A 23,884-nucleotide genomic window follows, 5' to 3' on the forward strand; every position below is an offset into this window, starting at 1 on the left:
AATAATAAAAATCCATAGGAGTTGAGTAAATTCTTATTTGATTTGTATCATTTAAAGATCGATCGTAATTCACGAATGAATCATTTAATAACTGAATCGACGAACTACTTGTCAAGCAATTTGCTCATGTACAAACCGAATTAAGATAATGATCAAAAGAAAGTAATGGTAAAAGGTCGAGGGTTCAGCACTTTCATCCCTTAGATTAGGATGGATTGGATTAATTACGAGGCATACATACCACTCAAACATAATCAATGCCCCTAATCTGATAACCAAGACTGCCAGCGGGTATCATACAGAATCTTTTGACTTTTGCTTGAGGCAAAACATAACCAAAGAAAATCTGTCCCTGGAATAATATCCCTAATAGCCAAATTACATAATCACAACCACACATAAAACTGGTGACGCTATCATCGCACACAAAGCAAAAGTAACGTAAGTACAACAACAAAACCAGTAATAAAAGGTAGAGAAAAAGATTAAAAAGCAATTAATAAGTAAAAAGAAAAAAGCAAAACATATGTGTCTTTTAAGATAAGGTACTCCTCCACGGCGGAGGTGCATTATGGGAGTACTTCACTTATAGTCACTGGTAATACATGAGCTGCTGGGCCGCTCCTACACCCTGGAAACCACCATCATAGATAGCCTGACTGGCTGCAGCGGAACCCATTCCCATGGCTGCCTGCTTAAGGGTGTAGTGGCCCTGCGGATGCATTAGCGCCTGCGCTGCCCCCATTTTGCTTAATGCTATTTGTCGTTCATAGGCTGCAATGTCAGCGGCTGAAAGACCTGGCATATGTGCTGCCACTGGTGGGGGAAGAGGAGTAGAACTTGTCCCTGGTGGTGTAGGCTTGCTACCCCATGAGCACTGCAAAATAGAAGATATTAATAACATTCAAGCTATAGCTGTTCATATGAGGGCGTCATGATCCTCAAATAAATGTGTTTGCTGGTTAAAGGCTGAATCTATGGTTCACTAGCCACAACCAAAAATAGGCAACCTCCTAGACCAGAACTTCATTTTGATAAGTTACAATTGTTTTAATTTTTAAAGATCTTCAAAGAGGGCGCAAAAGTACTAATGAAAGATATAATACTTTCTTGCAAGAAAAACCCAAACTCATATTATGAGTAAGAAAACCATTTCAAAAATGCAAAAGAAGGCACGCATGCAAAATGCACAGAATAATAAAATCCAAGTTCTTTATCAAAGTTAGGTTATTGGTTTAAATTATATGCTTTACCAGATTATACTTCTTTAAAATACATCATTGCATAACATTAGCTATCTTGATCTTCAAATTAAAAAAAAAAAAAAAATGGAGGCCAACAATTCTTGTTTTTTAATCATATTGGGACCTCATCCAACCAATAACCAAATATATGACAAAAGAGTGCCAATTTTTGTGATGGAAAATATAACCTTCCAATAATGAATGTACCTTTATTGGTTTGCCATAGAGGATCCGAGCATTCCCCATCTGAATAGCCAGAGCTGCTTCAGCATGCGTACTAAATCTCACAAAACCAAAACCTTTGTCTCTTTGCACGCGAACGTCTTCGATGATTCCAGCACCAAGGGCATGGAAATGACGGTGGAGATCAACTGAAGTAACCTGTAGGGAAATTAGAAATGCCAACTAAGAAATTATTTTAAAACATTTCAAATACTTTCTAACCCAAGAAATTGTCTTAATAGAGTTTTGGTGCTCTAGTAAATCATTAGAATTTCAAGAAGAAGATAGTACATATGAATGTTTCTTGATTCATTTACAGGGTGTATCATCCGAGAAAAATTAATCAAATGGTACAAGAAAACCTTGACCATATCCTCTCATGTCCAAGGCCAAACATTCCATCAAAAAGCTGTCATACACACATACCAGTGGTTTCGAAATTTAGGTTCCTATTTTCTGGTTTTAAAAACATCGAATTTTGTCTTAATTTTCATAATTATTCAACAATTGTTTTACTGTTTAAAAGATGTAATTGGTTGTATTTAGGTGCTGATTTGTTGCAGACGGCAGACAGATGAAACTTGCCTAATTGGGTCTAGTATAGGAAAAGAAAACAAAACAGAACTGGGGCAGGCACTAACCTAACCCAGAAATTTCAGGACTCCAGTCCTAAATCAAGGCTCTGCCATGATTTGAAACTAACCCAGGAAGTTGCCTACGTCAAAAAAGACAAAGCAAGCTTCCTGAAGTCCTAAAAAACCTATTACCATCGGCCTGAATGCAGCACAAGAAAATTCAAACATGTCCTCGTTAAAAATGACCCTAATAAATCTCATGATTTCAACTCAACCATATTTCACCCTTGATGCTACCCACTTCAGACCCTAAATCGCAAAGAATTTCAAAAAAATCCCGCCCTCCTCCTAGGGGTGAGCACTGACTTAGTCGGAGTCAGATTCCCCTAAATCCGACTCTGACTCCGACAGTCGGAGCGGAGTCGGATTTGGGCTTTCAATTTTAGCTTTTTTTAGCTTCACATTAGCCCATTTTAAAAAAGAAATTTTTGTGCCCTTTCAAATTTCAATTTTTCCAAAAACTTTAAAACTCGTTGGGGAGGTTTGGATACAAATAATCTTTTAACTCATCTCATCTAATCATTACAACTTTCTCAAATTTCCACACAAAATACAAAAACCAATTCAACTTTTTCAAATTCCAAAACAATAATAATATTAAAAAATAATATTCTAACAATATTTTATAAAATTTTCATCTCAACTCATCTCATCTCAACTCACTATCCAAACCTTCCTGATTTACTGCTAATTTACTTCTATACTAATATCTAACTTATTTTTATACTAGTCTTATACTATAGTGTCTAATTACATGTTATCATACTATAGTATTACATATTATTTTTAGTACCTAATTACATGTTATTATACATTAGTATTACATGTTATAATACTAATTTCTAACTTATTTCTACCTTAATTATATACTATACTTTATAGTGTCAAATTACGTGTTATTATACTTTAGTAAATTAGCATGTGTAATTAATTTATTATACTAGACTTCTTTAAAGACTAATGTCTAATTTATTTCTATACTTGATTATGTTTGGTAGTAATACTATGATGTTTACATGTACTAAACTATATTATTTTATATTATGGTATAAAATAATATTATGGTATAAATATATTATTTATATTATGGTATAAATACATTATTTTATAATAATTAGTTCATACTAATATATTATTGAATTTAACTATATAAGTTCTAGTTATATAAATATATAACCATACTAGTATAGATGATAAATATATATTTTTATAACATATGTACAATATCGGAGTCTGATTCAGAGTCGAAGTTGGAGTTGGAGGGCAAAGTCAGAGTCAGAATCAGAACATAAAGTCGGAGTCGGAGTCAGTCCAGCAACACCTCCAACTCCGACTCGGCCTCCGACTGAAAATTTATAAGAAAAAAAAAATCCGACTCCTATAACCCTACCTCCTCCCTTGGTAGAATTTATATATGTTGGCCTCTAGTGATTTAAGTGAGTTTTTCTCCTTCAATTTCTGAGTGAAAGTCACCGCCTACCTTCTAGCAACTAAATCAGTGATAACCTAAGATTTCTACTTTACACTCCACAGCATCCTAAATCCAAGGTAAGTTGCATCGAATCTTATCCCTAAATTAAAGATTCCCCCTCTTTTGTGAATCTAACATATTTCTTATTTTTCATGTCAAAACAAAGATTTTTTTTTTTTTTTTATTATGTCGGGGAGCCTCTCCTCTCCAAGGCATGGCCTTTTGAACCCACCTCTGCAAAGTAAAACCCGGTCCCATGCACTGCACCCTCAAAAGTTTTCCTACACAAAACCGGTTAAATCACTAGTTTTTCACCAAGGGGGAGTGGCCCCAAATGATTGTTTGCACCAATGAGGTATTGAACCTTGGACCTTGAAGGGAAAGAATTCTAGAGCTAGAAGAGTACAAGAATGCAGCTTTTAAGCAAAGGAAACTAAGTGGACAGATTCTGTTCTTCAATGTTCCTTTAGTACACGGCTGTAAAAACTTGTTCAAGCTTGGTTATGACTTATTAGCATAATCCTATGATAGATTGGTAATTAAAGGAAGATTTTTAGTGAGCGCTAGATTTATACATGTCGAAGAATGAAACAAAATGGTTTTCTTGTGTTCTCAGTCTTAAAATCTACATGTTGGCGTGATCAAATCATACAGATAGGTAAGGGCCTTGGTCTTAGTGGTATGCTCCCTCCACATCTAAGGTTTGAATCCTCTTGGTGCAAACAATTTCTAGCAGCCATCAAACTACACAAGATGCACTTGCGGGAAACTCATACTGAGGGCTAGTGCACCACCGGGGTTAGTCAGGACTTTGTTCTTAGACACCCAAAATCAATCAAAAAATAAAATATCGAATTCAAGTTTGATGCATAATTATGTGGTGTAATCCATCATCCATATTAGTTAATCGTGAGATTTGGACCACTGCAGCACTATGACAGCTTCTAAGGGTTGCTGCTTGGACAATCCTAAGGGGCTACTTTTGGATTTAAATCCCACGACTTTAACACCCGATGAGTAATCCTTAAATGACCCATCATTCATGAGTATGAAAATACCTAAGAGTTACAACAAGTGATGTGGTACCCCATTCTGAGCAAGTATAAGGATGTGGTGAATAAAATCTCATATTGCTTGAAATGGAGAAGTTATTGCTCTTTATAATGATTCAAACGAACTTAATCATAACTTTACTAGCCTTTTAGAGCATGGACACAATTGTAGCTTGTGCTTTTTAGCAGATTGTCACAAATAATATCATAGGCAATCCCAACCAAAAGTATGAGACTTGAGCTGTGCCAACAATGATGAAATGGCTTGAAGAGGATGCTAGAGACTTAAGCGGGCAAGTGTGTGAAACCTCATACCAAGTATAGGAAGGTGGTGGATAGGATTCCGGAATAGAAAAGTTCTTACTCTTTAAAATGATTTCAGGAGGCCCCAATTGTAACCTTGACTAATTCTTTTGGAGTATAAGCCCATATGTGATTTGGACTTTTTCTTTGATTGGCTCTAATTCAATTTATAAAGAACCAAGGAAGGCCCAAGCCATATTTGGGCCCATGCTCCAAAAAGACTAGTCAAGATTACAATTGAAGATCTTTGAAACCATTATGGACAAGAACTTCTCCCTCCCAAGTAATGCAGGATCTCATTTGCCACCTTCCTATACTCAATCTAATTTAGGGTATTATACAAACAACTGAAACCAGACCTGTTTTCATTTGGAGAACCACATACAGAATGGGATTCAAACATTGGCACGAGTAAAAAGGATTTAATAGCAATGATTATGGGTGTTTCCCGAAGGTTGCAAAGAAAATTGTGCTAATATGTAAATTACAAAACAAGGTCAGTAGTATGATTGCGCCTTGAGTGCTGTAAAATGTTCTGTTTGCTAACTGTTTTTTAAGTTATATGCCATGATATTGACCATTCATATAAGCCCTGTTTTATGCACCTTCTATAGGATACCATGAAAATCTAGTTTGAAATTTTTTTTTTGGCAAGCAAGTTGAAAATTATTTAATGAGATGCATATATGTAACAACTCAATCCAGTATTATTCAGGATGAAATTTTATTAGACCTAAATTAAGTTAAACGGGTCATATTGGATAAGCACGAGCTATATATTTTTTTGGTTGAATAGGGATTTTTAATTAGGCCCAAGAGCCCAAAAGTTTCTTATAATGGGACAAAATTTGAGAAGCACAATTGAGATTTATTAGATAATTTTGAATTGGTTACGGTCCCAGAAATTATTATGGTAATTTATGGGATTTTAATTGGGTTCAATTGTTAGGTTAAAATTCAATAAATTTTTATGGACCAAGTGGGCCCTATTTAATTGGTGATAGGCTCAATTGTTATTTTAAAAGCCCAAATGAGTAGGACTTATTTTGGACTCAAACCCAAAGCTTTGAATACCATTTCAGTTAAGGTACTAGAACGAAATATTTAAGTACCAGTACCGTTTCAGGTACTATTTCAATATACAGATAAATTAATTATATATGTATAAATTATATTTCAAAATAGCATCAATGCTAGTCTTAAAAAGCTAAAACACATTTATAAAACTCAATAATACTTCTAAGTTCTCAATCCAACAATTAAAAAAAAATAATCACTCATCTTCATAACGAAAATAACAGTCAGGATTTGATTTTCAGTCCTCCAGAAAAGGGGATTAAAAAAAGTTAAAAAAAATAGTCTTCAGATGTGAGAATTGGAGTGAAATTACGAAAATACACTGAAAATACGAAAATACAAAATTTCGGCCGATACATCGAAAACTAGTTGGTATTAACCGCAACGCACCGAAATGACTGGTATTTGACTCGGTACAAAACACCTATCTTGCCCATGCCAGCTACTATTTAGGCACTCTATATACTGGTCGTACCGGTACAGCACTGTATTCAAAACCTTGCTCAAACCCATGAGAACTAAGGTTTATTTATAAACTCTAAGCCCATGAACGTATTCAATTTCAAACACACTAGGTTCATGCTTGACGACAAAGTATATATACATTCACGCACAATCTGATCCTCACATACACTTGAGAGAAATTCCAATCGCTGCTAGGGTTGTCAACCCACCCCACCTTCTGCCAAGCTCACGTTGCTACCGTCTCCTCCAGTCCACCAGCACCCTCACGGCCTCTCCTCAATGCCTGTTGCACGGAACAGCAGCCTCCAAGTTTCGAAAACTACACTGTCGCAAGCCACTAAACATCACTATCTCGCACAATGCCAACCAACCCCTACGTCCCTCTACAGAGCATCTCCGCATAGCCACCACCCACTCAGTCTTCTTGGTTGCTTCCCCACAGCCCACTGCAAACCTGCAACTGTTTCTCCCATCCAAGTGACATTGCAGCCCAACCTCCCTCCACGGCAGGTCCCCTTCGAGCTTTGGGAACCACCATGAAGACTTCCCCGTAAGCCACCGTCGTTGTCCGTCTCTCGATAATCTCTCTCTCTCAATTCCTCCCTCTTTCTCCACATAACTCTCTACCCACATAAAACTCTCTCTCTCTCTCTCTCTCTCTCTCTCTCTTCCTGCCTCCCTCCTAGAGATGCTAGAACCATGGGTCTTATTATGTAACACAGGTCCGAGAAGGAGATGTATCACTTGGTGAGTTAGAGCCTTGTCGGTTACGGGCTGGTAAGATATATTTTGTTATGGGCTATGAAATTTCAAATGGACATGGGCTCGGACTTATGCTTTATGAATTTAATGGGGAATATCGATTTATGAGAGTTCGGGCCCACAAAAGGTTAGACTGATTTTAGGGTTACAAGGATTTTAGGTTTATGGAAATATAGGTTATGTAAGCATTCCAAGTTTTTAATTACAACGCATGTGTTTAATTGGAAATTGACGTATGTTACAAACCTATTTTATAGGTAACCAGCTTTGCCCCAGAAATATTGGATTAATACTACAAGATAAGTAGCATGAACATACCCTTACACGTATGTACACTAAACATGTCTTTTATAAAAAGTATTATAAAAGGGGGAGATTGGGGAGTATTTGGGGATATTGGTGCTCTAATGCAGTAAAAGGGGCCTATGGGGTGGGTGTTTGGAAATTCATTCGAAACGGATGGGAAGACCGACTCGGTAATTTCAGATTTGAGGTGGGAAGGGGCACGCGCACCAGATTTTGGCATGATATCTGGTGTGGCGATGTGGCCTTGGAAAATGCTTTCCCCTCGCTTTATAGGATTGCGTCAGACAAGGATGCTTCTGTGGCTGATAATATGAGCATCTCCGCAAATTCTATTCATTGGTCAGTGAGTTTTTCTAGAGCTGTACAGGACTAGGAGGTGAACGACATTGTTGATTTCTACAATGTTTTATATGCGTTGAAGGTACAAGCAGATAGGGAAGGCGGACTAATATGGACACTCACCGGGAACAAGAAATTTTCAGTCCGCTCTTATTACAAGTTTTTGACGGTTCATCCCACCAATGCATTTCCTTGGAAGAGCATTTGGAGGAGCAATGCACCCCTTAAAGTTGCCTTTTTTGGCTGGTTGGCATCCCATGGGAAGATATTGACTGTAGATAAACTGAAAAAGCGAGGCCTTTACTTAACCAATTGGTGCTTTATGTGCAAACACAGCAGCAAATCAGCAGACCATCTACTTTTCCACTGCGAAGTAGTCAAGGCTATATGGGACGACATTTTCACTAGGCTTGGTATTGTATGGGTGATGCCCAGGAGGGTCTTGGATTTATTGTCATGTTGGAGAGGGATTAGGGGCAATTGTCACATTGCAGCTGTTTGGAAGATAGTACCTCTATGTTTAATGTTGTAACATACGGGTCTAAATTTAGGGTTTAAAACTAGTATTTTACTTATTCAATTATTGGTATTTTAATTTCTTTATATTTATTTATTTATTTTAGATTTTTTTTTTTTTGTGATAACAGATAGATCGATTTAGTGTTTCCTTTCCTTTTTAAAACTTCGAATATTCTATCCACTTAGTCCCCATGCTAGTTTCGGTTTCCAGAGTTTGAGCAACTCCAAGTCAAACCTTTCAAACTCTCTCAGAAACGGTATCCACGTGAGAGTAGGTTCCTAAAGTTTAGGCAATTTCAAAATTCAACCAATCTCTCCACGTCGCTTCCTCCCATCGCCTATAAAAAGACCCTCAAGCCTCTGTGATTCACACAATGTTAAATCAAGAGAAATAACATTCCCGCTTAAACCTTACCTCTGCCCAACCATCGTCGTCCACCCCGGGACGTCGGAGCCCTAACCACGCGCCAGAAAACGCCGGCCAACTCAACCCCGTCGAACCCACCCCCTCAGGTAAGCCCCTGCCGCCGCACGCCACCTCCCTCCCTTTCGGTTGTTTGAGTTTCAAACCCATATCTCTCTAAACTCTCGCTGTTTCTCTCTCTCTCCCTCTCTCGGTGTCGCACCACCCTAGGGACCCCCCAGTCTCGTCACCGGTCGCTTCTAGCCACCTAGAGCTGCCGACGCACTCTGCTCTCCCTCGTGAGCATCGCGCAGCCCTCTCTCTCCCGTAAGCCTCGGTTTCACGTCTGCTCCTTTTGTTTTATTTTCTTTTCTTTCTCGTTTCTTTTTCTTTTTCTTTCTTTTCTTTCTTTTCCTTCTTCTTGTTTTATCCCGTGTGCTTCAGATTCCCAAAAAGCCTTTTTATTTCGGTAATTCCATGCATGCCTTGTGACCGTGAGGATGTAATTCCCTGAGCCTCGACTTCTTGGGGCCTTAAGTCAGTCAGATAGTATATTTTTCAGAAATACATTACCTTTACATGGGCTTTATCTAATTGAACAAATTCAGCATTTAGACACAAGTTTTATAAAAGATTTTTAAAAGATTTCAAAGCATTTGTTGGAGTCTATTAGTAGTTAAATTCCTTATACGTATTTAATTACGTAGAGTATTACGACACGTTTTGCTAGGAAGTTATTAACGTCTAGAACCTCGTTTAGGTAACGCGCTACAAGTTGGAAATCAGGAAGCAGCGCTAAGAGGTAAATAGTATGATCATATTAATAAATGCGTATTGTGAATATTATTATTATGTATAAAAAAAAAAAAAATTTTGTGATGTGCTTATGATTGCTAACTACGCTACACTAAGAGGCAAGTCAAGGTTAGTTTACTTTTCAATCTTGATGAAATATGAGATTATACTTGAGTGAATGAATTTATTGTTGATTGATTTAATGTTACTAAATTCACATGAAAGACATGAAATGTTGAAGTTGTAGTTCAAAGTCAAGTATGCCATGTAATAGTCAGATTATGCAAGCCATGTCCATGAAATGCTTAGATTGTACATATGCCATGTTTGTGTAATACTTAAACCATGTATGCCATGTTCAAGTAATACCTGGATCATGTATGCCTTGGATCGTCTTAGAACCTTCATAGCATGTTATGTAATATCACGTTATACTATGCCATGCTAAATCATACAAGAGTATGCCATGCTAAATCATACGAGAATATGCCATGTACAAAGATATGCCATGCTAAATCATACAAGAATATGTCATGTACAAGAATATGCCATGTACAAGAATATGCCATGCCATGTCATGTTACGCTATACCATGTACAAGATTATGCCATGTTAGAGATGTTCATGAAGCAAATCCCATGCATTAAGAAAGATAAGAAATGTAACGGTACCACGGACTCAAGCGTGGTTAACCACAAGTTTAGTGAAACACGGACTCAAGCGTGTTTCACTTCACGATATGCAAGTTTAGTGAAACACGGACTCAAGCGTGTTTCACTCCATGTTATGCAAGTTTAGTGAAACACGGACTCAAGCGTGTTTCACTCCATGTTATGCAAGTTAAGTGAAACACGGACTCAAGCGTGTTTCACTCCATGTTATGCAAGTTAAGTGAAACACGGACTCAAGCGTGTTTCACTCCATGTTAATACAAGATAACTTGGACGTTATGCATTCACAATGACATGTTTTGATTATATATGCTCCCGCTTATGTTAATAATGAAAATGTGTGCCATGTAAATCTGTGACGATATATGTATGTAAAGTCTTCCAGAAAATCATGTTACGTATTTGATTGAAATCCATGAAGTTGTGTGCACGTTCGTAAGGGTATCCTAGAGATGAATTGTATGTTAGGCAAGGACTATATTTTACGATACGACGTACTACTTACTGAGTATTCAACTCATTATTTTTGTGTGTTTCTTGTTTCTTCCATGTCTGATTCTCGCAGATGATGTCTATGATGATGAAGAGCGGAATGGCCGGGAGTAGATCTAGTACCAAGACTTAGGACTGAATAAGTGATTTTATCACCAGAATTAGATTTCTTTTATGTCATGCATAGGATTAGTTATGTTTCGTTATATTTCGTTCAGTTTCCAAAACAATCATGTTCAGTTTAGTTTTAATGTTTTGATGAATTTCAATAAATGAGGTAATTCAGGATATGAATCTCTCTACCGGGCATTATGTTTTAAATGTTGGTAATATCTCTATCCTAAGGGAATGGGGTGTTACAGTGGTGCACATAGAATGAAAGAAATGGCCGATGTTTTGAAAATAGGGAACGCTCTCCAGATAGTTTTAGGGCCTTTTTCTATCACACTTTGTTGCTTTGGGCTTCTTCTATTGTATTGAATGGGAGGAATTTAATGACTTTTACGCTACTTTCCGTAGCGCGTAGTTTGTAATTAGGTTTTTTCTTGTACACTTCCCATGTACTTGGCCATTGCCTTTTTACGTGGATTAATATAACTTCTTACTTATCAAAAAAATGTATGCTCTCCATTGGAAGCCCCTTTTTACGTACCCAAGTCATACCTATGTACACTAAACATGTCATGAAATAAATGATTTTGATTTGGCACCTGATGTCTGAGAACGTCCCGACTAATCCCAGGTATACACAAGCCCTCGGTAAGGAGTTTCTCACAAGTGCACCTCAAGTTCAAGGAAAAAATCCCCCAGTCCGATGGCCCCTAGAGATTTGTTGCACCCAAGGGGATTTGAATCTTAGACCTAGGGGGAGCATACCCCCAAGCCTTTACCACTTGAGCTAGGGGTTCACATACATCAAGATATTTTATGAAAAGCCATAATTTTATGTGAGTTATGCATCAAATATTTCTGACAAGTCATGATTTTATGTGAAGAAGAACTATGCATGAAAATATTTATGAAAGAGCATGATTTTGTTATGTGAGAAAACATGTATCACGACATTTTATGAAAAATTAGATTTCATATGAAATCTATGATATGATAAGACACGATTTCATTTGAAATCTATGACGATGATATAATAAGACAAGATATAACAAGAAAGCATGCATGTATGGATTATGTTGAAGTATGACGGTTAAGATATGTAAGAGCCTATGTTATGATATGAAGACGGTACCATATGTTTATGGGCATATTGCATCACCAGGATGTACATGCTGGTAGTGCACCCAGTGTTCTTCTTTATGTATGGATTTCAAAACCCGTAGCACAAGCGGAATCGGAGTCTACTAAGATTCACTAACTCTAACTCATGAGGGTCAACAATAGGTACCACTCTATGACAAGTGAAAGACAAGTTAAGGCATTTCATGCATAGATCAGGTTCATCTTCATTTTCATGTTATCTACGTATGTAACTATGAGTATGCATGTTTTCAAAGGAACCCTATGTTAATATTATGTTTGCTGTATGATGTCTTGTTTATTAAAATATTAAACTCATTTTTGTATGTTTTTATGTTTTAACTTCCCCAGGTGATAATCTTTATGAGGATGAAGTGCAGGAAAAGACTTGGACCAGGGAGGCGAGGCAGAGGCCTAGACAGTTTATAACATGCTCAGTTTCATTGCTAAGTCAAGCCCTAATTAGCGTTGATCACAAGGTTTTTGATATTAAGTTATAATGACGTATTGACATCGAAATATAGTTTATTTTCAGCTGCTTAAACTTTGTTATATTCCACTATCATTAGTTTGAGTTATTAATATTTATGTATATCTTATCACCTGGTGCTATGTTAAATGTAGCCTTCCTAGCCTTACAAGAAGGGCAAAAAAAGCTGTCCACCTCAGATTATATAAATAACCACCCCAAGAATATAGATGGAAGAAATAATTATATGCCAGAGACAACAAGTCAAAAAAAGTTTCCTTGCCTCTGGAGCAAGATTGCCCACGTAAACAGTTGTATACTGAGGATTGTTCTCCGGAGCATCATCATTAGACTTCTCCTGACCATCGTCTGCACATGCAACAGAGAGACATACATGTAAAATCAAGCATTTGTTTACCGGTTCCAATACAAAGAGAAAAGGGTGGAAAAGAATGTAAGCAAAGACAATGCCACTTTACTTTCACAACTAGGTTTTAAGCCAGAAAAAACTACAGGTTCATTTTAAATATATGGCACCTGATGTTCCACTTGTTAGCTCCACAACACTTTTTAAGTCTGAACTCTGCTTGTCATCACCGGCATTAGCACCTTTGGCAGCCCAGTTGCATCGTATCTGTCGACTTCCAAGCCACTTTCCTGGAATATATAAGCAAGGTCTTCCACTTATAAAATAACATAACATAAAATCAATGCAAGGTCTTCCATTTATATTTGTAAGGACTAGGGCAATGCCAAGAGAAATCAGGGCTTCCCACATGTACACCATCACAGATTAGAACAACAGCTTGATATTTCTAAGGGCATACTTTTCAATAATTGACAAAGAAATCACATCAGAAAATGCTAGCAAAATATTTTCCACCCTTCCCACCTACCTTCCTTTCCACTGCTTTCCTATCCTACGCAATAAATCTCATATTTTTTTATATAAGTAATTGCATTTAATAATCCAAGAGACCTGGGAAAAGGTTTCATTAAAAAAAAAAAAAAAAATCTTAATAAGACACTGACTTATTTTCTTCTGACAAATATCTCATAAGATTTTCACAAAGATTTTCAACTAATTCACAAAATTTGAACTTTTATCTCTCACATTATTGAAAAGTTAGTTGTTTGCATTTCCCATGTCATTTCTTCAGTTCCTAGTCCAGTTACCATGATTCATACCACAGATGATAGCATATTGAATAATAACAAGTATAGGAATTCATGTCTTAAGAACCGGTAATCCCGATAATAGCTCTTCAGAAAGATGTAATTACAGCTTTAAATTTAACGTTGTATTACATGACAGGCTGTTATCTCCCCCAAAAAAAAATAAATAAATAAAACAGAAACAAGAGTTGGAATAAATATTCATACCATTTAAGTCATTTATTGCACTCTGGGCTTCCTGATCAAAATATGATCAAAATACAATCATGACATGAAAAGGAAAAAAAAAACAACAGATACATGATACTTTTTAAAAGAAGTCCAATAGAATGATTTTACTACCTGCTGATTCTTAAAAGAAACAAATCCAAAACCTCTTGAACGCCCAGTTTTCTGATCCCACATGACCCTTGCATCTCTGTAACCAGTATGTTGGTCAAATTAGTCTCAAGATATATGATGCCTTTTTATCAAGCACGCAAGAAAAATAAACTACCACCAGAAACACATTGGCTCTGATTGAATATGATCGGTGTGGGAGAAATTAATAGGAGCACTAAAGTGCAAAAAGTATAGGTTAAAAGCACAAAGCACGAGTGGGTGCCAAGATGTATTATCATATTGATAATACATTTAGCCTATTAACATTGTGTGATGCAACATGATAATCAAGTAATCAAATAATTATATTAAAAAATTGATAAGTAAACTAATTATAAAAAATTTAAACATGGCAATTTACACAATCCTCTTAGTAAAGAGCTTTGCTACTTATTATCCCCACACACCACACTTATTTCTATTTTTTATTTTTTATTTTTAAATTTATTTTTCTTAAACTAATTGAATTTTTCTATTAATTATCCATACATCACATATTTGGTAAGAGAAAAAATTAAAAAATTATGTGTGGTGTATGGTGTGAGGATGATGAGTAGAATTTCTCTTACTAAATATACACATTTATAATGCTTGATAGCCATAATCAAATTTAAGTACATGGTTGAACCAAAATATACCAAAAAGTCCATGACCTAAAAAACACAAGAATTGTAGGTATTGACTTACATGCTAACATATGCAATCAAATATCAATTCATCTAGAAAGCTAACTTGGACTACTATATTGGGCTTAACGCATACATATCACATATGACAACATGTGGAGCCATGATACGTAAATGATCTTCAATATCAACTAAATACTGAAGAATATTTGTTTTTTGAGTCTTGAATTGATATTGTTTATTTTTTTCCCAAAAAAAAATAAAATTACAAAAGCGTGATTTTCTGCACTTTAAGCTTACAAAAAAAAGTGCCAAAAAGATTGCACTACGGTTTTTTAGTATGCAAAGCGCATCAACCTTGGCACTTTGTGCTGATATGATATGAGAATAACATTGTAAAATAAATAAATAAAAGGAAAATGAAGCTTACGAACAACTGGGGTATACAGAAAAACAAGCATATAATGTGGCATCAGTAACTTCGGGGCTAAGATCACCTACGAAAATATTGAAATGACCTGAATGACAAAAATACATCATGAGCTGTCGAAAATTAATATACATGACACCATCACTACAAAATTAGAAAAAAAAAGTAAAGATGCTAATGTGTATACAAACCTGATGTATCCTCTCTTTGACTACTTGCATATGCCCAATTAACTTTGATAGGCTGCCCTAACCTGTACAAACAATCTTAATGTGATATACAAGAGAGAAGCAGGAACCAAATCTAGTTAAGGTTGACACTTACAGATGCCTCCCATTAAGAGTCACAATAGCAAGCGCAGCTGATCTACGGTCGTAGTAGTCGACAAAACCATATGATGACTGCATAAAAAGATAAGTTAAGCTGAGAAAGCAGCTAAGAAACCTATAAGATGCAAATTGAAAAGAGGTGAGGTTGGTAAAACAATAGCGCAAAACTCAAGCAGCATAATTATTTTCCAAGTTCTCATAGAATTGGTCATATTCAGAAGATGGTATTTTTCTGTTGTTAGCCATAAAACCCAAAAAAAAGGTTAAAGAGAATATTGAAAATAGGTGTAATGCCCACCTTCTCTTTCCTGATGAGCTTGCATCCTTCAAGTGGACCAGCGGTTGCAAAAACTTCTTGAAGGAGGAGGTCGGTAACCTGCGGGTGAATGTTTCCTACATACCTGCACTCGCTCATAGACAAAAGTATAAGCCTATTAAACACATATGAAAAAATAGTGTACCTACTTGGGAAATGGATTACACGTTAGATACTCATCAAATTACAGAAAAATAACTACTCCAACAGATAAAGTGCTATGAGAGTCTATGTGCCAGAAATACATTACTGACAAATTAATTATAGCATTTAAGAGACCCAGAGAGAAGCTAACTTGGCAAGCAAGCCACAAGTTGCACCCACTTCCAAAAGGCATCCTATGAATTTTTTTTTTTTTTTTTATAAAGGGGCAAAAAATTTAAAAAAAAAAAAAAAAGAGAGAGAAGAAAACGTCTATACAACACTCACACACTGCGGCATGTACTTGAATCAAACCCAGGAGGCAGATTTCCACTCAAGATAGGCTCTATCTGCAAAATAAAAATGTAAAAAAGCAGGAAACCAAAAAAGAAGAAGAAGAAGAAACCCTAAAGAAAAATATCTCCACTCCTCTCAGGAATTTTCTTGAATATATGAAAAATATATAAAGAACTAAAGAATGAAACACGCAAACAACTGATGAAAAAACATGTAAAACTCTAACTTGAAATGCGCATCAAAACCAAAAAAATATTTAAAAAAACAATAAATACCCTTTGCATCCTCAAACTGTCATCCCTTTAGCAGTGTGGTACCCAAATTACCATTTGGACATATTGTACCCTCAAATCACCACTACTTTTTTTTTAATCTTTCCCACTTTGTTAGGTAAACACCACTCATGCAACCTTCCTAATTGCTTAAGTAAACACATAAAATCACTAACGTTAAAGGGAAAAAAAGGTTAGCACTAAACGAAGAATACAGGTGAATTCTTAACGTTCTTCAGTCTTCTTTGAATCTTTGGGCTCATGATACGCACCAGCATAGAACTACATTGTTATGTGACTGACTTGAAACGGGGTCATTTGGTGAAGCAGTTCCTCTCAATCTCAACCAATAAGCAAATCAGCGTTTCATTAAGAAGCAAGGGTACAAAGGGGAATCGGGTGCGTTGGTATCACGGGACGCTGCCATTTAGGAGGAATTCTAGAAGTAGCAATCTGTTTGGCAAGATTCCAGAAAATTCGTAGTGATTTCCATTTCTTTTTTCTTTTTCTTTTTCAATTCTGTTATGGGAAATTTTCGGTTAGAAGTGTGGGAGCTGAAAGAGAGAGATTATCGTCTATCTTGTAAAACCCTTCTGGGGGTTGGATTGCCTCGAATCAATCCCAAGCTTGACAGTGAATGAGTCTTTTTCGATTATTTTCCAGCTCTTGTTAAATATCCTTTGAATTGTTACCATTTTCCGAGAGGCTGCTTACATACATCTAGCGATAAATAAACAAAAAACGGCGGACAGCAACATAGAACAAGAGTCTTAAAAGCATGCAGTCCCTTTATTAATAAACTGCAATTAATATATGAAATTCTCAGCCTGTGCACGCCCGGATTAGTCGGAACTTTGTTCATACTTGGTCCCAATAAAAAAAATATATATATGAAGTTTTCCTGATTAAGGGGAAAAAACAAAGCTTCTTTGGCTTCCACGTCTGAGGGAAAACGTGTCATGTACTATCAAATCCCTCCGGACAGGGAGAAAAAATATTGTAAAAAAAAAAAAAAAAACCTAAACAGTAATTAATTTTTCCTGCAAAAAGAAAAAAGCAAACGAAATTTGATGAACGAATGATGCCACCTAAACTCAAATAATACTATATCCCAATCTCCTATGTGTCAATTAAAATGAAATTTATCAAAACTAAGAAACCCCAATTGGGAGCAAAGGAGATAAACGGAACCTGAGGGGCTGTAGCCGCCAAGAGTGCAGGGTGGTGGTACAGTGACTGCTGCATCATCGCCTGCTGTTTGAGCCTCTGCGGTTGCATCTTTCACAGGTGGTCGGGATTATTGAAGGTTAATTCTAGGGTTTGGGTTTCGATCGAACAAAAAAGGGAAACAAATTAAAAAGGAAAAAAAAACGGAAGAAGGAGAGAAAGAAAAACGAAAAAGAAAAAGGAAAAAAAAGAAAAACCCCCGAAAGAGAGGGCGAGAATGAAACAACGACGAAGATAATAGGGGGGAAGAGACTCGAGAGTCCCGATAGAGTTTTGAGTAAAAAGGGGAGCCACGGACACGGGTTGGGTTTCACTGTTTTTCAGCAATGAATATTAAATATTAAATATTAAATATTAAATACTGTTTTACATTTTAAATTTTGATCATATTTTAAATCATTTTTTATTAGTATTAATTAAATAAGAAATATTTAAAATATGATTAAAAAAATAGAATTAATATTTGATAAAAAAAAAAAAACACAAATAAAGTAAACTGTGATGGCCAGTATTTGTCTGTATTAAGTCATAATTGAGCACTTAAGACCATTAATGGACTCCTCAAGCCAACTTATAAACCCAAAATTATGTTCTATTAAACCTAGTTTGTAATAAATATGCTTTAAAAAGTTGCTTATAAAAAAATAATTTTTTTAGAAAAAGATTTAATTCTAGGCCTTTTAAGCCCAATTATGATAAATGTAAGGAGTTTAACAAGAAGAATGTAAAGCCCAGTAGCTTAATAAGTTTTGGGCTCACAAGTTTAAGTCTAAATTCAGGCTTGTGAGCTCATATTCACAAGTCAAGTATAAGCCCATGACAGCTCCTCTCTGCAACATGTTTAAAAAATACGAAAACCTAAGTCAGTAATAGTAAATGGAAATATTATAGATATAAAAGAATCTCTCACACTGATGTAGCACATATCCCCTTCTTCTTCTTCTTCTTCTTCTTCTTCTTCTTCTCTCTCTTTTCTCCCCTCTCTCTCGTGCCTCTCCCCTCCTCCCCCTTTCTCTCTCCCTTTTCCAACCCCTCCGTACCCCTTTAGCTCGATCGAGAGAAGAGACGCCTGTGGCGCCACGCCGTAGTGATTTATGGCTTCGCAATCACAGCCCCGTCTACTAGGGTCGTGAACAGTGGCCCTGTGCACATCATGTCGTGCGTAAGAAAATTATGCCATGCACGGCAAGGTGCACCCAGACCAGTTAACTCACCAGCGATTGCCATTTGGACTGCCGGCAGTTTCTAGCATTGCAACCACAGCCCCCGTCCACTAGGGTCGTGAAGGGCGACGTCAGCGAATGGCGAGGAAGGTGAGGGGTGAGGCAGCGACGGCACAGGGAGAAGGGAAATGGGGAGGAGGGGAAAGGTACGGGGAGAAAGGGAGAGGAAAAAAAAAGATGTTGGGGAGAAGGGAGAAAAAAAAAGAGGAAAAAATGGACACGTGGCACATTGATAGTATGCCACATCAGTGTGTGGGATTTCTTTGTGTCTCTAGTAGCCCTCAAAATAAATACACTAATAAAAGTAAGAGTGTCAAATCTTGTTAAAAGATCGTATTCGTGTAGTGTCAAGGCATTTATATTATACTATATGGGTTAACCCGAACACAACCCATTAAACTTATCGTGTGAAAATCTCAAACATTAACATAACTCATCAATCTAATGAGTCGTGTCATGTCAACCCATTTTGATCCATTAGTGAATACTACGAAATATGTTAGCACGACATAACCCAACCCATTTCAAGACATTTATGTAAATGGGTTGAACAGACCCGAAATTAACATGGTTGATCTGATTAAGTTTAGCATAATTTTATATAAATGTTAAAATCACAATATCTATAAAAAAAATATATAATTAACTAAAAGTCCAAAATTACAATCCAAACAATAAAAATATCGAAATTAAGATCTCAACAATTTTATTTTTAGGTATAAGGGTATAATTATAACTTTAACTTTCTTAACGGATCATAAACGGGTCATAACTGGTTATAACGGGTCAAAACAGATTGACCTGTTATCAACCCGTTAAGCAATCGTGTCTTAACGAGTCAACCCATTTTGACCCGAACTCATTAAGACTAAATTGAAATATGTTATTATCATGCCATGCTCGTGATGGGTTAACAAGTCGTGTCACATATTACCACCCCTAAATAAAAATAACAGGCTAAATATAATGCACAATAACATCATACAAACAATTTTCATATTCGATATTCATACGTCTATGGAACTGCAAATGATTCTATTAAAATAAAAGTAACACATGTCATTACAAGAAAAATGAGTTTTTGCCGCGACATAAACTTGTCGAAAAAAGATTAAAGATCATCGCAAATAAGTATTTCCAAAAAATTTTATGCGTAACGGGATGGCCGCTGTTAAAGTTCTCAAAAAACATTGTTACATAGATTTTTAAAAATTGTTGAAAAATAATTGCTTATTTACGGCGATATTTGTCGCCGGAATATGTGTTGAATAAAGCCGAAAAAATGTGTCAAACCATAGTTAACACCGCCAGGAATACTATTTCCCGCGAGAAAACTCGCGGGAAATAGTTTTATTGTGGGAAATAGTATTTGCAGTGCTTTATTTGTGTGGAAAAATATTACTACCATCGATATGTATTGTGGGAAATAGACATTTGCCATAGTTCCCACCACAAAGTTGTCTATTTCCATAGTTCCCCACCACAAAGATGTGTTTAACCCTGGTGATCTCATGTCTCAACTTGAGAAATGCTTGTAGGCAAATCGAAAGAGGGACAAAACCAAGAATAAAGTCAATAGAAAAGTTTTGAAGACCTGATTAATATTGACAATGATATTACAAGATAAGAAAATTAAGAAAAATGGGGAGTGAAGGGGAAGAAGTCACCTAAGAATCTACCAAATAATTGAAAATCTTGTACTCAAACTGAAAAGCAATTATCATGTGCTAAAATTTGTAAGAAATTTCAATAAAATGGCATACCTTTAGTTGGTCTTTCTTGGTCAATGAAAGGACCGTAGCTAGAAGTGATAAAATCAGTAGGACATAAACCCTACACCAGAAAAAGAAAGTTACAATATTGGAATTAGGTAAAAAAAAAACCACTTTGTAACTTGTTGACCAAAGGAAAAAAGTAAACTAATATGTTTTAAAGCTCTAGAAAGCTCAAGTACTATAGTATATGCAAGAAAGAGACTGGTTGGCAGCCAACAGAAGTTCAAAAAGCTCCCTAATATAGGTTGACTATTTGCAGATATATTAGACACCTCAAATGTTTCTGATGTTTTATACTCACCATTTGTTAAAAGTGAAAACCAAAGAGGTGAGAAAACATGTATAGGATTACGAAATAGACGCAATAGTCAAATAATGACCAGTCCATAAAGTGTTTTAGACATCCCATATATAGATGGGGGTGGGGATGGGTCAGCAGGCCAGAACGAGTTATAAAGTAAAAACTAGTTATAGAGACCTTGACTACTAAATAGGTAACTATTTTTCTCTTGCATATTATTTAGGAAATAACATTCCTAAAGCAGAAAAGACCAACACTAGTAAGTCTGACATGAAAAGTAGAAAAGACAACATAATATAGATTTTTTTCATAATAAAATCAATTTTAATGACCAAATATAGGAACCATTAATATCAATTTTACCAATGCTTTTACCACCTAAACTAGTCAAGTTTTCTAGACTAATAAATAATTGTTCTAAAGCATCAATCAGTCAAGGTTGGCTTATGGCCCACTCACTTGGGCTAACAGACATTGCAGTTTCTTAATTGCAGAAAAATTTTGAACTCACCTTTAAAGTGACTAAGCCAAAAAGATTTGATATGTATAGAAGTTTTTCCTTCAATGGTGATTTGGTAGTGTCAAGATTGCTGACAAATAGCTCATAAAGACCCATTCCAAAAACCAGCATCATAGTTCTAAAAAAATAGACATCTACAAGTGCAATGTAGTAGTAATTAGTGATTTGAGTACGCTAACAGAGAACAATGGCAAATGACTTATCATGAGGGGATTTATGGGCTGAAAGTAAGCCAAATTAGAATACAAGAAAATCTTCTAACACATTTTTTGAGAAGTGGAAAAAAGGCACAAATCTCATACAACTTGGAAGGACCAAATATTAAACACTACTCATATATCAAGTAATAACGACTCAATGAATACACAAAAATGTGAAAAGTTTAAGGGAAGATCATGAAGAAAAAAAAAAGGATGAGCATAATTCTAAGAAAGAACCCAATAGAAGAGGTCAATGCACTTAATCAAATTATAATTGTAAGGTGTTTTCCCTGTCTTAGTAGGCCTGAGAATGACAACTAAGAGAATAAGAAACGAAGGCCCAGCCCAGGACGAATAGACTCTTTGACCTGACTCACGGTAGGCCTGTTAGGGACCCCGGTCTTGTCCCTAATACTAAGAACCACGAGCTTGCCTTAGTGAGGATGATGACCGAGTGACCTTGCCAACTTGTTTGGCTTTTAACAATAAGATAGTATTTGAGTGATGAAATGATGGAGATGATGATGAACTTGGGTAAGCTAAGTATTTAGGGAAGACAAATCAATGTGGGTAGCTAGAGACTTGTTCTTGAGTGAGACGCCAAGATGATGGAGTTAGGATTACAGGTTGGAGGCAACTAGGGTTGCCGTGAACCATGGGAATGAACTAGGGTTGTCATGGTCTTTGAATATTGGCTTAGGATTATGGGTGTTTGATGCAATGTGGATGGCTTGAGGGTTGCCCTTGATGTTGGGACCTCTTGGATGATGATTAGGGTTGGTATGGTGAAGTGTACCTAGGGTTTTGTGTGGTGGCTAAGGGTGATTTTGAGATTGGGAAGAGATGGACTAGGGTTAGAGTCTTGGATGAGATGCTAGGATTTGAAAAGTGTTTGAATGAGTCTAGGGTTGCTCCTTGACTTTAGGGATTAGGAGATGGAAGATAGAATTTGAATATGGCAAGATAGGATTGGGATCTTTGGTTGACTTGAGTGATTGTTGTGAATGAGAGATTTGAGGGATTGGATATAGTAGATGAGATGGAGTTTGAATGAGTCAATGGTTGCTCTTTGACTTTAGGGATTGGCTAGAATAATATAAGGAAGATATGATTTTGATTTGAATATGACAAGAGGATTGAGTCTTTAGTTGACTATGTCTATGGAATGAGTTGAGATATTTAAGGAATTGGAGGGATTGAGTGATTCTAGAGAAGTTCCTAGAATCAAGAGATTGACATGGGATGAGTTAACTTTCATTGAATTAAGGAAGTTGCCAAAGAGGTCTCTTGATGGACCGCTAGTATTTGTGTGAGTGGATGGAGGCAAGACTACTAAAAGAAATGCATTACCTTCTAGAGATTTGAGATGGACGGCTAGGGTTTTATGGATGGAAGACTTTGATGTAGCCGAATATGTAAGTGGAGTATATAGACTAGGGTTCTATGGATATAGAAAGATTTATGGGCAAGCCACTTATGGTAAGTATGACTCACGGCTAGGGCAAGTTGGATGATGAGAAGTGGCAATTTTGGCTAGGTCAATAAATATGATGGATGAAGGGTAATTATGGAAGGTAGGGCAACACTAGGGTTGGTCGAGTAGTGTATGTGGGAAATTTGGCTAGAGTTTTATGGAGGAGCGGCAAGGTAATCTATGGTAAGTGGATTAAGGCAAACACTGTAATGGGCAAGACTTAGTGTTTGGGTGGATCAAATGAATGCAAGGAAATATATGGATGAACACGTATGAACATTCAAGAACACAATGATGGCCAACTTCACCACCAAGTTAAGATTGCACAAAGATGAATGGACTCAACAAAAGAATATGAAGACTCCTTTTGGTTTATATGAATATTTAGATATACAAGAAAGTGTAGATGAACAAGATGAAAAATAAGAACAATGAATATAATGGATAAACAATGGATGAACAAGATAACACTTCAACTATTAATTCACGGATTGCACAATAGTTTAAATAAATCCCATAGATTGATAAACTTGAAAATAACAAAGATAACACAACTTGGATTCACGAATTGCACCAAGTTGCAAGAACAAGATAAGTTGAATCACACCTATTCACGAATTGTACCCAAGTAGCCCAAGTGCCTAATATCGAAATGGTGATCTCAAGAACAAGTCTACCCACTTAGGGAATTTGCCAAAAGTTCAAAAGATGTAAACTAAA

General features: G+C 36.3%; 1 protein-coding gene across 1 annotated transcript; it reads right to left on the bottom strand.

Moving 5' to 3' along the window:
- Nucleotides 1-332: 332 nt before the first annotated feature.
- Nucleotides 333-17,976, bottom strand: LOC121248860 (oligouridylate-binding protein 1-like). The gene is made up of 12 exons (XM_041147460.1): nucleotides 17,636-17,976; nucleotides 16,164-16,225; nucleotides 15,717-15,819; nucleotides 15,414-15,490; nucleotides 15,281-15,342; nucleotides 15,090-15,177; nucleotides 13,995-14,070; nucleotides 13,860-13,890; nucleotides 13,014-13,133; nucleotides 12,760-12,845; nucleotides 1,452-1,625; nucleotides 333-877 (listed from the first exon to the last, which is right to left on the bottom strand). Exons 1-12 carry the CDS (start codon nucleotides 17,720-17,722, stop codon nucleotides 593-595), a joined length of 1,251 nt encoding a protein of 416 aa, XP_041003394.1. The 5' UTR covers nucleotides 17,723-17,976; the 3' UTR covers nucleotides 333-592.
- Between the last annotated feature and the right edge of the window lie 5,908 nt (nucleotides 17,977-23,884).

Source organism: Juglans microcarpa x Juglans regia, chromosome 2D (assembly GCF_004785595.1).
Source record: "Juglans microcarpa x Juglans regia isolate MS1-56 chromosome 2D, Jm3101_v1.0, whole genome shotgun sequence".
NCBI lineage: Eukaryota > Viridiplantae > Streptophyta > Magnoliopsida > Fagales > Juglandaceae > Juglans > Juglans microcarpa x Juglans regia.